A 15,034-nucleotide genomic window follows, 5' to 3' on the forward strand; every position below is an offset into this window, starting at 1 on the left:
AAACTGGTGGTGGCTGTGGAGGTGGTTTTGGCATGAACTATGATTGTGGAGGAAACTTCAGTGGTCGTGGTGGCTTTGGTGGCAGCTATGGTGCTGGTGGATATAGTGGCAGTGGGATGGTTATAATGGATTTGGAAATGATGGAAGCAGTTTTAGAGGTGATGGAAGCTACAATGATTTTGGCAGTTACAACAGTCTTCAAATTTTGGACCCTAGAGGGGAGAAAACTTTGGAGGCAGAAGCTCCAGCCCCTATGGTTATGAAGGCCAATCATTGGCCAATCCATGAAACCAGGGAGGCTCTGGTGGTTCCAGTAGCAGCAATAGCTATGGAAGTGGCAAAAAAATTTTAATTACTTCCAAGAAACAAAGCTTAGCAGGAGAGGAGAGCCAGAAAAGTGATAGGGAAGCTTCAGGTTACAACAGATTTGTGAACTCAGCCAAGCACAGTGGTGGCAGCGCCTAGCTGCTACAAAGAAAACATGTTTTAGACAATACTCACGTGTATGGGCAAAAAACCCAAGGACTATATTTCCGAGTAATTTTACAATGGTTATTTTTGTTTATATTCTGTGGAATATGAAGAGCATTGCACCAAAGGGTTTTTAGCCATGTGAAAATTTCATTCTTAGGGACCACATTTTTGTTGTTATGACAAATCCACAAAGAACAGAGGTCTTGAGACTCCAAGCAAAGGATTAACATTCATCAAGCAGCCACTGTGTTCCAGGAATACAGCATCTCATTAAATCTTCATGTTTCTATGAGATAGATACTGTAATTCCTGGTTTATAACTTCAGTCAACTGAAGCTCAGATGTATCCAGCAATCTGACAAATGTCTCCCAGATAGCAAGTAGTACAACCAAGATTTGAAATGATGTTTCGAATGCCAGAATCCATGCACTTTCTACTATATGATGCTGCCTGTTGGAATCAGAGGACTATGTTGGTTTGAAACCCAGCTTTGCTATTTATTTAGCACTTTGGAAAGTCTCTGATCCTCTGTTTTCTCATTTGGCAATCAGAATGATGATACCGTTTTAATCTCTCCAACTCTTAAGAGAATTACTTGAGACTGTTTCTGAAAGTGTTTTGTAAATTATAAAGAGCATTTTGAATGTGTGGCATCTTACACAGTTTCATTTTGCAGTTCCATACTCATTATTTTCCCAGATCATTGGTCTGTGATTCCATTCTGACTTATACTCAGAGATCTTGAAGTCTGTTTAATTCTACAGTTACCTGTCCTGCATTAGCCTAGCCTTCCCTAGAAAATGGACCTAGCGCATTTCATGGGAGAAATTGCATTTCTATTGGGCTCCATTTCTAATATCTTCAGTTAACAGATGGAGGGTAGCACCGAACTAGAGTAAGTTCTCTCGTAGTTATTTAAATCATCAGTTCCTTAAAAAGGATCTTAAGATTCATTAAATATTCATGAAGCATCCTTCCTGGCAGCTCCTCCATAGTAGGTAATTACATAGAGTTTAAAATATCTGATGTTGCTTGGAAGCTCACAAACCTCTGTCAGCTGCAAGCAGACAGCTGATTTGTAATTTAATTAACATCCTGGCTTGTCCTTTCCTTCGTGGAAAAAAAGCAGGAAAGTATTTCCTTTCATTTGTGAGTTCTGTTTAAAAAAATTCAAATGGAGCACCTGGGAGAGCTTTTCATTTTTCACATCAGTGCTGTTACTTACATCCTGCTCCAAACTCTGGAAAAATTCCTCTTTCAAAGGTTCTTTGGGCAAGCCATATTGCTGATTGTGGGTCATTTTTTTGTTAAGGGTGACTTTACTTTGGGAAGATCTGTGTGTAATCAGTGAGCTTTGACCCACTTTTATTAACTGTTTTTGTAATTATTTTGAAGGTAGATCTGGCTGCAGACTACTTATTTATTCAACAAACATTTATCAAGTACCTACTATGTGTCAGGCACAAGAGGTCAGCAGTAAACTGAACAGGTGGGGCCCTTGACCCCATGGCGGGGTCGGGGTGGGGGGTGGTTAGTTCAATGGAGGAGACAAACAGTAAGCAAGTAATCACAGAAATAAATGTAAAATAAAATGTGCTAAGCTTTATGAAGAATAAGGACAGCATACCCTGAAAGCCTGTGAAGCAGGGAGCAGTGTGCAGAAGCAGGGAGAAAACTTCCTAATCTGAAAAGTCAGGTCACCTTGAGGAAGTGAAGAAGGTGAAAATTATGTGTAGTCTCTCTTGCCTTTCCTCCTCCTATTTTTCTCCTATCTAAAACTACCTACACCACCAGATTTGCAAACTATATGTAACCATTTTGAAAGAATGGATTGGAATAATAGAAAGAATGGACAGAAGAGATTGAACTCTGCTCCAGTAAAGACGTTATTCAGCGAATTCGTTTCAAATTAAAGAAATGGATATAAATACTTATCACTGCACTGAACAATCCTTCATGTCTCTTGTTTTCTTTTTTTTCCTCATGTCTTCCCTCCAGGGAGGAAGGAAGTGAGTAGGAATGAGGACCCATAGGTATATAAAGGTGATGAGACACAAGTCATAGATAGGCTAAGGCATCATGGGGAAAAGAAGAAGCTGGAAACAATGATCTGCTGGCTACCTACTGCAGAAGTCTTACTAAAGAAAATCCCTGAAAGTAAATGTCAATGTGTTTAAACAAAACATTGTCCTCAGAATAAGAAGGTGGCTGGCGGGACCTAGATGGCAATACTCAATTATGGAACTTAAATTTACACAGCCTTGAGATGAAATGAAAACCCTTTGTTTTCACGTGGTTCATTTTTGAGCTCATTTTCTTTGTCCCTTTGATTTTTCTCCGTTTTCTGAGATTCACTCACCTCTTCATTAGTGATCCCTTTGAAATTCTGTTAATTTCCAACTTCATGCTTCTGGAGTATGTGCTTTCTTTCAGCCAAAGCACATTGTATAAAAGTAAGAGGCTTTCCTCCAGGAGCAACAGTCAGTCAGTCAACCCAGGCCTGTCGGACACACACTATGTAGCATTCTAGCCTGACCACTCTGCAGGATACAAAGATGCAAGTCAAGGTTCTTACACTCAAAGAACTTGGATTAGAGAGGGAGAGATAAGATTTGATACAGAGAATACTGTTTGTCAGTATAGTTAACAGAGGCAGTGAAACTGACAAGTTTTTAATGTCAGGCTTTGTGTTAGGGACTGTTAATTATTACTTAATTCTATACCTGCTTTATAATGCTGCTATAAGCCTTAAGTGGGATAGTTTCTGTGACATGCTTAGCAAAGTGTTCATGGATAGTATTCACTATTAGGTATGATAATATACTGACTATTCATATGCACACAAACATGTTCTGACTCTCTTCAGCTTTTGATTTGTTCTCTCTGTCTCTCATCAGTACAGTGCCAACTCCTGCTACAAGGGGGAAGTAGAGCACTTTTTATTCAGCAACAGAGATAAACTCAGATTTTCACTTATGAGGCCTTGAAATACTTCCAATTTCTGGATCAGTTATGCACTGTGCCAGCAAAGTGCTATCTTTCATATTGCACCAGAGAACCTGTAGTGACGGAGCAGGCACACGTAGGATTCTGTGTTTAAATTCTGGGAAACTCAGGATGGTTTGTTCTGACTCACACAGGCATCAGCAGAATATACTTAGCAGAACCTGGTCAGACTTGCTTAGCCTTTTTCTGTCTGTGTGGGCAGGAGTGTGGGAGAAAAGGAGTATGAGTATGATTGCATGCAATCTCAGCTGGGAGGGCTTTCTGATCAGGTGTTACTGCTCAGATGGTTACAGTTTAATTCAGCTACAGTGACATGTACTGGTCTCTTTCTGTGTGTCAGCTGTCAGATAAGCATTGGAGATTCAGAGATGCACATGACTCTACCTCTGCTCTTGAGGCATTTTTAGGCTAGCAGGGGAGACAGGCACATGGACAGGTCATTACAACATGAAGTTCTTATTCATTGGCAAAAACCTGTGCAGAACACTATGGGAGCATAAAGGAGATATAGATGTCCAACCTTTGAAGTCAGAGAATGCTTCTGAGGAGGTAACACTAAATCTGATAATCCGGGACCTAAAAAAGTTTGCATGATGGTGGACTCTGGGGTTGGGGGCAGTGTTAAGCTTCAGAAGGGGGACGAGGATAGAATTCCGGAAGTCAGAGGCAAAATGAACTAAGATAGGGAGACATAAGTAGTATACAAGGCATTCTTGTCTTGACCACTTCTCCTGCCTCTACTCCCCGTAGAGCTGAAAGGGGAAGTCTAATCTGTTTACAACATTTCTTTTACTCAAGTCCCCTTCAACAGACCAGGCTAGGAGAGAAAAAGAAGAAAGCATAGATTGTGAAACAGAGGCCTTCTGCCAATGGCCTTCATTTTGTAGGCCATACAGAAACCCTCAAAGGTGCCCAGAATGGCCTTAGTACCTACCAGACAAGCCCTTGAATGAAAATTGACTCAGAATTGCCCAGAATGTTAGGGTTGATTCTTACATCAGTGTGTTAGAATATTTCCTAAAAATTTTATTTCCTAAAGTTGACCTCTAAAGACCTTTGAGTCCTAACTAACTTAGAAGACTGTTTAAGTGCCCTTTCTCTAGAGTGAAACTAATATGTATCTGAAACCTGGTTTGCCACTTACCGGGTGTGTAAGCTTGGAAAAAAATACCTAATTATCTGAGTCTAAGATGAATAGAATAACACCTATCTCTCATATGGTGATGATGCATATAAAGCATTTAATATGGCTCCAGGCACATTAACTGTAGCTGATATTGTTATTGGTTGTAATATTGCATTAGTGTTAGGATTAGCATTTTTATTAACATTAGCATTAGTATTGGTGTTAATATTAATCCGAGTATTATAAATCATTACTGTTGTTCAGCCAAAGGAAATAAGGGTCTGAATACAAGCAGAGAGAGTCTGCTGTGCCACATCAGGGCGATTCCTTCAGAAACTTGAGTTTGAGTTAAAGATAGTACTTTCTCATCAGTTCTTATCGTTTCTTGCTTAGTCATAGGCTGCAGACTCGAAGAAAAAAAACAGGAGGGAATGTCTGCTTGGCACTGGGCAGAGTATTATTTAGGTCCAGGGTCTCGTGGATGACTCCTTATTGTCTGCAGTGGACACCAATCTGCCTTCCAGCATCCTCCTGCCATACTGTACCTCACATCCCAAGGCCTATCCAAGTCTTACACCAGCTCACTAGAAGCAGACCTAAGGTGGGATTTTGTGTGTGCATGATTTATGGAGGGCAGTTCCAAGAAAAACAACAACAACAACATAGGGATTAAGGGAAGTACGAAGGAAGTCTGCAGAAATGTAGTTCCAGGTGCAGTCTAAATTTAAGCTAATCTCACTGGATACTTTGGAGTGGAATTCACACCACAGGATTTATATCACCATGAGGTATGAGAGTTGGGGTTCAAGTATGACTCCTGTGTATAGCCAAGAGAGGAGGCTTCAACCACACAAGGGCAGTCTTCCTGAGAAGTATGCAGATGTGAGCCTTCCATGGGTAAAAGATATTTTCATGGATTTGGATGGGTACACAATAGCATCTGCTACAATCCACTTTAAGACCTCACTGTTACTTCAAACATCATGTCCTATCATGTGTCTCCACTACACATGTTGTGCCTTTGCTTGGAATATCTTTTACCTCTTTAAACTAATCCAGATTCTGTTTCAAACTGGGAAGCTGCAGGCAGACAACCACAGATGCTTACCCATTTCTGCTCCAGCAGAAGTAAGTTTATCGTGAGTTATAGTAGCTTATCTGTGTACAATTATAACTCAATAATTTATGGTCTTGAGGACAAGAGATGTTCTTTTCGGTTCATACTCTCAGCATATGCTGAAATGAATGATGAGAAAGATATCTAGTACTTAATAATCTGATGTCCTTTTAGATTGTGTCAAGCAAATGATGTGATTGTCCTTTTTATTTGAGCCTGGGCTCATAGCATTTTATAATGAAAAAGATTGCATCTGATAGCCAGAATAGTATTGTGGCTTAAGCAACTGATTCCTGTTTCATTCATTTGTGTAATAGTCATTCATAACTGTATTCAACAAACACTTGTAAGCATATGTATCGTGTACTTGGCTAAAGACTGGAGATGTGAGGATAAATAATACCAGTGTGGTCCCAGTTCTTACAATATTTTGTGGTTGAATGGAAAAACACAGAAAATACGCAACGATATAGCATGGTAAGAGTTGTAATTGAAGACTACAGGGAGTTATGAGAACATGCACAAGAAGAAGAAGTTCTGGAGATCTGTTGCAGAACAAAGTAAATATAATTAACACTACTGAACTGTACACTTAAAATGATCAAAATTTTATGTGTATTTTAATACAGATTTTAAAAGAAGATTAAAAATGAGAAGTAATAATTTGTATTTATTTCATAATTATTGGAGTGGGAATGGTGAGAAACAAAGTAATTCAGGACTGGGTGCAGTGACTCACACCTGTAATCCTAGCACTTTGGGATTGCTGAGGTGCACAGATCACCTGAGGTCAGGAGTTCAAGACCAGCCTGACCAAGATGGTGAAACTCTGGCTCTACTAAAAATACAAAAATTAGCCAGGCATGGTGGCACATGCCTATAGTCCCAGCTACTCAGTAGGCTGAGGCAGGAGAATTGTCTGAGCCTGGGAGGTGGAGGTTACAGTAAGCGGAGATCGCACCATTGACATCCAGCCTGGATCACAAGAACAAGAGTTCATCTTACACGCACAAAAAAAGAAAAAGTAATTCAGAAGTAATGGGGGTTCAGCTCATTTAGTGAGGTTGAGAGGCCAGCTTATGACAGGGTAAGAAAGCTTGTACTCTGTCCTGTAGGCAGTGTGAACCATTGGAAGCTTTCAAGAGGGACTTTATTAGAGTGTGATTCAGAAAGTCCCCTGTCAGTGTAGAGAATGTATGGGAAGGGAGAAGCTAGCTGGTTCAGACTCCGTTGCTATGGCCCAGCTCAGAGCTTATGGGATCCTGAACATGGACAGTGTTGGTAGAGGGTGTGGGAAGAATAAGGACAGAGTGGATGTATTATTTAGGATATAAATCAGGAAGACTCAGTAACTTATTAAATTGGCAGGTGGCAGCAGGCAAAAGACAGGATGGAGTCTGATTGACTCCTTCTTTTCTGGCTCAGATGGCAACATAGATGGTAGTGCCTTTATGAGAGAATTGAAAATGGGGAGCAGATGTGTGAGTCAATGGGTTGAAAGCCAGAGAAACCAAAATGGACATATGTATGACATTATTCCAGTCACAATGAGAATAACTGAACAAGAGTAAATGTGAAATTTGATCCATGTTTCTGAGGCAGATTACATCCCAAATTATTCATAGGGTTAGATAAACAAAAGCATGGTATTTACAGTTCACAGAAATGTTCTAACCTCATTGTGTTGTGTATTCTCAGTGACTTTTTTGTACTAAGCTGCCTATTCAGTTTTCAGACTTGGACTTCATCTCCTTGTTGGGGTAGAGGAGAGAGTGATGATGATTGAAAGAGGATTCAGATTGCAATGATCTGGATAGGGTCTTGGCTCTGATGCCCATCAGTTAAGGTGACTTGACAGGTACCTTTTCCTCTTGGAGTGTTAGTTTTCTCATAAGTAAAATGGCCAAGAATGATTGTAGTGGAAGAAGTATGTGAGAGTCCTTTGGAAACTGCAATTATGACATTGTTATTTTCGTTGAGACTAATCTTACTTGGGTCATTGCAGAAAGCCCACCCCACCCCAGAAAGTGTAAGTACTGATAATCCCTTTCTGAGGAAGAGTGAACAGATTGAATGACTAACCCTAGAGTGGTTCTTGTGACTTTTACATATGGGTCAGTCTAAGAGCTGATGTCCAAGAAATTTTATACACACACACACACACACACACACACACACACACACACAAACACATGACAAAATAACCATTGATGATAACAATAATGGGGCACTGGGAAGAGGTGAGACATCACAATTAAGACTGGGATGGTGTTATAACAATATTTAGATCCCTGCTCCCCATATCCCTATGCTATGCACAAGGAATACAGGCAAAGTAAAGCAAACTAGCACTTCATTATCTGAACTGGGGGTCAGATGTAGAGGATTCCCTTTCATCTTTCCCAGGTAGGACAACAGCCTTGAACAATGGAACTCTAAAGGGACAGACCCAAGGGAACAGGGGTGTGAACTAGAAAGAGACAAAGAAACAGGAATGAAGAACCAGGCTAAGGCTGAAGATGGAGACAGACCCTAAGACTACAGCTGAGTTCCCTCAGACCATTCCTTACCCTGAACCTTTTTTTCCCTCTGCCAACTTCTTTGTATCTGCTTGTAAGACTCAGAAAATGATCTTTACTGTTACAGTCATGTATAAGCAAGATGGTTAAGAAAAGAGGAAAAGGGAACAAGAGAGAAAGAAGTATTTACCTCTATCCCCTCGGGGAGCCATCAGAATATAGGCGAATGCCTTGTCTTGGTTTTTAAAGCTCTTTAAAAGCTAGCTCTTCTAAAAATTGAGATATTTTGTCCTAGAACCTGGCTAACCCAGATCAATACTCCTTCTTCTTGGGGGTGAAGTCAAGAAAGATAAGATTGTTTTCTCTTTGAGTCTAATACAAACAATGCGTGTGGCAAAATTTTTCCTCATTGCCAAAGGAACTTAAATCATTCACACATTCTGAAATAAAATTAAGTTTTCTGAATGGGCTATATCAGAATTCTGTTTTCTTCTTGCTCAGCACTTTTTTTTCCTTCTTCATTCATGACCTATGATTTTTAACACATACTTAGCTACTCTGGTCGGGAGGATTACCTCCTCACTTACTTGAGTAAAGTAAATGTTCTGTCTCATTTGTTATCACCTTTCTGTAGCTCATGAACAAAGAGTACATTGTCAGACAGAAACAAGTCCTGGGCATTGGTCAATATTGGTTTTTAATTCAGTTTTGCTTGCATTTGACCTGGTCTGTGGTGACTGCTGGAGGAGTCTTCAGCAAAGCCCATTTGGTGAAGTCAACAGTAGGTGCACGCTGTGTCCTATTGATGTTAGAATATGAAGTTCAGTCTATATCCTTTACAAACACTGATATATATGTATTTTTCCTTTCTTTTCTTTTCTCCTAGAAGTATCGATATCAAGATGAGGATGCTCCACATGATCATTCCTTACCTCGACTAACTCATGAAGTAAGAGGCCCAGAACTCGTGCATGTATCAGAAAAGAACCTCTCTCAAATAGAAAATGTGCATGGATACGTCTTGCAGTCTCACATTTCTCCTCTGAAGGTCAGTTATGTTGCTCTTCCAATTTTATAGCTGGTGACAGTGGTTGGTCTTCATTGCTAACGGAGATATTTGCTGGCCCGATTAAGTGAGGCTCTTTGAAAACATGATAGAGGACACTGGTTGCCAAAGGGTCTTTCTGTGCTTTGGAGGCTCACCTTGTATATTTGGGACATATTTTTATTGCAGTTGTTTGAATATCTGGAAAAATCCTTTTAGTTGTTGAGAACGGACTAAAGCGCCAAGAGTGAAAAACTGAAAGGGAAAATAAGCTAACCATGTATTTTTAAACGCCAAGTACATCAAGGTTTTGCTCAAATGCTCTGTGTTCATCAGTATTCCTGGTCCAACAAAGGTAGCAAATATAACGTGATTACATCTAACGACTGCCTTACTGTGTAAACTGTGAAGGACAGTGTGCGAGTTGTCTAATCAATGCCTCTATTTTATCCTAGAGAAAATTGTTTACTATATTTCTTTCAATTTGGTGTCACACTTTTCCCAACACTCTTTTAAATTCTACTTTTTAAAATTCAATTTTAAACAATTGCTTGATAAATTATATATTAACAAGAAAGGGTGATTAAATGAGAAAAATACTTTTTTTGTGCCCCTTGGTTGTAAATTACTCTGCTTTTTTGGGGGCTGAACTGGCACTACTAGATTTTGTGTTTTGGATAATAAGCTTATAAAGGTTGATTAAAGTTTAAAAAGAAAAATCAAAATACAGCTGAAATAGAAGATAATTGAAATGGAAAAAAGAAAAACACCTACCAACTAACTCCTTAGTAATTATTAGTAAAGAAAAATTTCTTTTAGCACCTAGAACGTTCATTTTATCAGCACTTCTATATAGCTATGCTACAATAAAAAATATAGGCAGAAAACTGTCTCCAGTGCTCTCTGGATCTTATTATACCTGCCAAAACATCTAAGAGAGGTTGAATTATGCTTAACCTTACGTTTCAAATTTTGGCACATTTCAAATATTCTGGTATGCTAAACATGTACTGTCAAATAAATTAGCTATAGCTACTACCAATACATAAAAATATTAGACCAATTGTCAAATTCCAGTAAATATTATTTAATAAGTAAAAATATGTAAATATTAATATTATACTTCTGGGATTCATTGTGCAAATCTCCGGAGTTTCTTTGCAAGTAGTCGGATGACTAGTGAATATGAGTGTGTTTAGCCTGGAGAAGAAAAGATTAAGAATTGGGGGACATAGGACTTAACCCTTTCACCTTAAGAGCTGTCATCTGAAAAACATTAAATTGATGACATGCAGAAGGTAGAAGCAGACCCTCTATGCATAACTGACGGAAACGTATATATTGGAGATCACTTTAACACCACAGCTCCTAACATTTATAGCTAGTCAAAAAAATTATAGACTACTTCATGAGACAGAAGTTCCCTGTCCCTAGAAATCTTTCAGCTATGGATGATGACTTGTCAGAAATTTTGTAGAAAAGACACCTATTGCAGGAGGGTAGACAAAATTGTCTCTAAGGTCTCTTTAACTCTAGGAATCAGAATTCTGTGTTCAGTGTAGAATCATTCTGATTCCTAGAGTTAGACAGTACTCTTCAACATTTTCAAACAATTGCTGATCCCTACTCTGTCTACCAACCACTGTAAATTCAGAAAGGGCAGGGCTGAGAGACTGAACAACATTCAGAGTACTTAAATTTCGGTTTTATTCTTTCAAACTAGTTGAATAACTCCCTATAAGAACCCCTATAGGTCAGGCACAGTGGCCTGCGCCTGTAATCTCAGCATTTTGGGTAGCCGAGGTGGGAGGACTGCTGATCCCAGGAGTTCAAGACCAGCCAGGGCAACAAGGCAAGACCTGTCTCTGCAAAAACTTTAAAAAAGTAGCCAAGTGAAGTGGTATGCAAATATAGTTGCAGGTATGTAGGAGTCTGAGATGAGAGGATCCTTTGAGCCCAGGAAGTTGAGGCTGGAGTGGGCCATGATCATGCCACTGCACTATAGCCTGGGTGACAAAGTGAGACCCTGTCTATGGTGCAAATCCCAACATATATACATACAAAATTCCTCGCCTTTCTGCCTTCCCAGCTTTTCCTCCTTCATCAACTCTAGAGCATACCTCTCGAAGGTCTTTAGGCTAACTAAGTAGGATAATCAAGGCTACCATTTTAAATCTTTCTACTAGAATTGATAATATGGTGATTATTAGTACTATGTTTAAAATCAATTGATAATGATACATGAAATATTTGAAAATGGTGCCTCTCCTTTGCCACTTGAGTAGGATTATGCCTGAAAGTAGTGAAATTCCTTGTGTTACTTCTGATTCTCAAAAATGGAATAGGGAGAGTACAAATTTTGTAATTAGTGCTATTGTAATTATGAGGGATGCTAGCCTGCTTACAGCAAAAAAAAAAAAAAAAAAAAAAAAAATGAACAGAACAGTGAAAGCACCATGGGAGCTTCATTTTGTATATTAAGTCTTCAACATATACATGATAATATAATTATCTGAACATCTGCAGTTTTGGTGATTGTGCCATCATTTATTATGCTACTCTCTGTCTCATTTGGAAAATGTATATCAGAGTTGAGGGGAAACTGTGCTTTTTCTGAAGCTCGGATCTCATATAAACAAAGGAATTTTTTCTATTTTTCCTTTATCCTTTGCCTTCCAAGAATCTCAGAATTAATTGTATTCAATTTCAGTGGGTTTATCTTAGCCTAGATTTTCTGTTATATTTATGTCACTTCTAACTAATGTTCTAGCCTTTTATTGAGGGCCCCTCATGTCAGTTTTAAAAGCAGCCACCTATGAATAGCAAGCCCCTGGGATGAAACACCAAGGTCCTAATAGATTTTTCTCCTTTTTGTAACCACCAGTTTTGTGGTATGGCTCCAAGGTATTGTGAAGAGGAGGGAAGGGGAAGTTCAGCCAGGATTTCTACACTCAGGCTGTGAGGTAGCTATTTTGGGACCAGGATTTTTTCATCATGACCTTCTAGAGGTGTTGTTTATACTAAACAAGATGTGTTTGAGTTTTTGTTTATTTGTTTATTTTCAAACTTGTATTTTAGGTACAGGGGTGCACGTGCAGGTTTCTTATGCAGGTAAACTGCATGTCACAGAGGCTTGATGTACAGATTATTTCATCATGTGGTATCCAATAGGTAGTTTCTCAGTCCTCACCCTCCCCCGACCCAACCATTTTCAAGTAGGTCTCAGTATCTGTAATTCCCATTTTTGTGTCCATATGTACTCAAAATGTTTAGGTCCCACTTGTAAGTTAGAATATGTGGTATTTGTTTTTTTGTTTCTGTGTTAGTACGCTTAGGATCATGGCCTTTGGCTCCATCGATGTTGCTGCAAAAAACATGATCTCATTCTTTTCATGGCTGTGCAGTATTCTGTGGTATATATTTACCGCGTTTTCTTCATCCCAGCTACTGTTGATAGGCATTTAGGTTGATTTTTGCCTTTGCTATTGTGAATAGTGCTGCAAGGAATGTACCTGTACATGTGTCTAAACAGCAGAAAAATATATATTTCTTTGTGTATATACCCATAATGAGATTGCTGGGTCGAATGACAATTCAGTTTTAAGTTCTTTGAGAAATGTCAAACTGCTTTCCACAATAGCTGAAATAATTACATCCCTACCAGCACTGTGTAAGCATTCCATTTTCTCTGCAACTTCACCAGCATCTGCTATTTTTTGACTTTTTTATAAAAGCCATTCTGGCTGGTATAAGATGGTATCTCTTTGTGGCTTTGATTTGCATTATTCTAATGATTAGTGATATTGAACATTTTTTTAATATCCTTCTTGGCTGCATATTTTTCTTCTGAAAAGTGTGTTTCCTCATGTCCTTCTCCCACTTTTTTATAGGATTGTTTTTTTGCTTATTAACAGATTCTGAATATTAGACCTTTTTTGGATGCATAGCATGCAAAAATTTTTTCCCATTCTGTAGATTGTCTGTTTACTCTGTTGGTAGTTTCTTTTGTTGTGCAGAAGCTCTTAAGTTTAATTAGGTACCATTTGTCAAATTTTGTTTTTGTCACCATTGCTTTTGGCATCCTTGTCATAAAATCTTCACCAGGTCCTATCCAAAATAGTATTTCCTGGGTTATCTTCCCGGGTGCTTATAGCTTTAGGTTTTGTATTTAAGTCTTTAATTCATCTTGAGTTGATTTTTTGAATGTGGTGTAAGGAAAGGGTTCAGTTTCAATCTTCTGCATATGGCTAGCCAGTTGTCCCAGCATCGTTTATTGAATAGGGAGTCCTTTCCCCATTGCCTGTTTTTCTGGACTTTATTGAAGATCAGATAGTTGTAGGTGTGTAGTATTATTGCTGGGCTTTTTTATTCTGTTCCATTGGTCTATGTATCTGTTTTTGTACCGTATTATCCTGTTTTGGTTACTGTAGCCTTGTAGTATAATTTGAAGTCCAATAATGTGACACTTAACAGCTTTGATCTTTTTGCTTGGCCATTTTGGCTCTGTTTTGATTCTATGTGAATTTTAATGGTTGATTTCTAATTCTGTGAAGAATGTCATTGGCAGTTTGACAGGAATAGCACTGACTCTGTAAATTGCTTTGGTCAGTATGACCATTTTAACAATATTGATTCTTCCTATCCATGAGCATAGAATGTTTTTCCATTTGTTTGAATCATCTCTGATTTCTTTGAGCAGTTTTTTGTCACTCTCATTGTAGAGAAACTTTACCTCTGTGATTAGCTGTATGCATAGATATTTTATTCTTTTTGTGGCTATTGTGAATGAGATTGAGTTCTTGATTTTGCTCTCAGCTTGGTTGTTGTTGGTAGATTGGAATGCTACTGATTTTTGTACAGTGATTTTGTATCCTGAAACTTTGTTGAAGTTGTTTATCAGATCATGGAGCTTTTAGGTAGAGAGTAGGGTGTTTTCTAGGTATAGCATCATATTGAAGCAGGATCGGCCACAAGAAACAGATCTCTCTAACACTGCACTGGGAAGGAAGAGGTGTTTATTATTATTATCATTATTATTATTACAGCCGGGAGCCAGGCAACAATTTGTCTAAATGACCAAGCTCCCCTAACAAAGAAAAGCTCGGCCTTTATATGGGCTTATACTCTAGATATTACACTTGAAAGAATCTTAGGTTTACAGCCTTAGAAATTACAGGTGAAAGGGTCTTGGGTTTACAGTTTTAGAAATCACATATGAAAGGGTCTTGGTCGATGGAGGAGTTGGGTGGGGTTTTGATCTTGTTTAAGTAAAAGCAATGTCTCCTGGAGAGATTCCCCCACACCCTGCCTGCTATTTACAGGAAGGTGATTTAGGAGGCGCCAGTAGACCAGCCTTTTCTTCTATTGAAATGCAGTGTGGAAGTCAAGGGGGAGGTGATCCTAGATGCCTGGGTATCATCTGCAAACAGAAATAGTTTGACTTCTTCTCTTCCTATTTGGATGTCTTTTACTTCTTTCTCTTGCCTGATTGCTTTGGCTAGGATTTCCAGGACTCTGTTGCAAAGGAATGGTGAGAGAAGGCATCCTTGTCTTGTTCTGTTTTTCAATGGGAATGCTTCCAACTTTTACTCATTCAGTGTGATGTGGGATTTTATAGCTCAAGATATGCTTTTAGATTGTCTTGGTAAAGAGGTTCTGTGTATCTCCCCTTCATCACCAATGGTAATAGGAATAAATATGTACCATTTTTCTAAGGAAAAAAAAATCCTGTTTTAAGGTTGGCCAG

At 38.8% G+C, this 15,034-nt stretch overlaps 1 protein-coding gene across 15 annotated transcripts in view; it reads left to right on the forward strand.

Annotated features, from left to right (window-relative positions):
• Positions 1 to 15,034, forward strand: part of DLG2 (discs large MAGUK scaffold protein 2) — a 1,831,252-nt gene that overhangs the window by 744,204 nt on the left and 1,072,014 nt on the right. For 11 of the 15 annotated variants that reach the window (XM_037744434.1, XM_037744428.1, XM_017544957.2 and 8 more), the window contains one exon: positions 9,130 to 9,291. In XM_037744434.1, the coding sequence (XP_037600362.1) occupies positions 9,130 to 9,291 (162 nt within the window). The remainder of the gene's footprint in view (positions 1 to 9,129; positions 9,292 to 15,034) is intronic. The other 4 variants (XM_037744422.1, XM_037744427.1, XM_037744429.1 and 1 more) reach the window with 1 other exon arrangement.

The sequence above is a fragment of the Cebus imitator genome, unplaced genomic scaffold, assembly GCF_001604975.1.
Source record: "Cebus imitator isolate Cc_AM_T3 unplaced genomic scaffold, Cebus_imitator-1.0 Scaffold174, whole genome shotgun sequence".
Taxonomy (NCBI): domain Eukaryota; kingdom Metazoa; phylum Chordata; class Mammalia; order Primates; family Cebidae; genus Cebus; species Cebus imitator.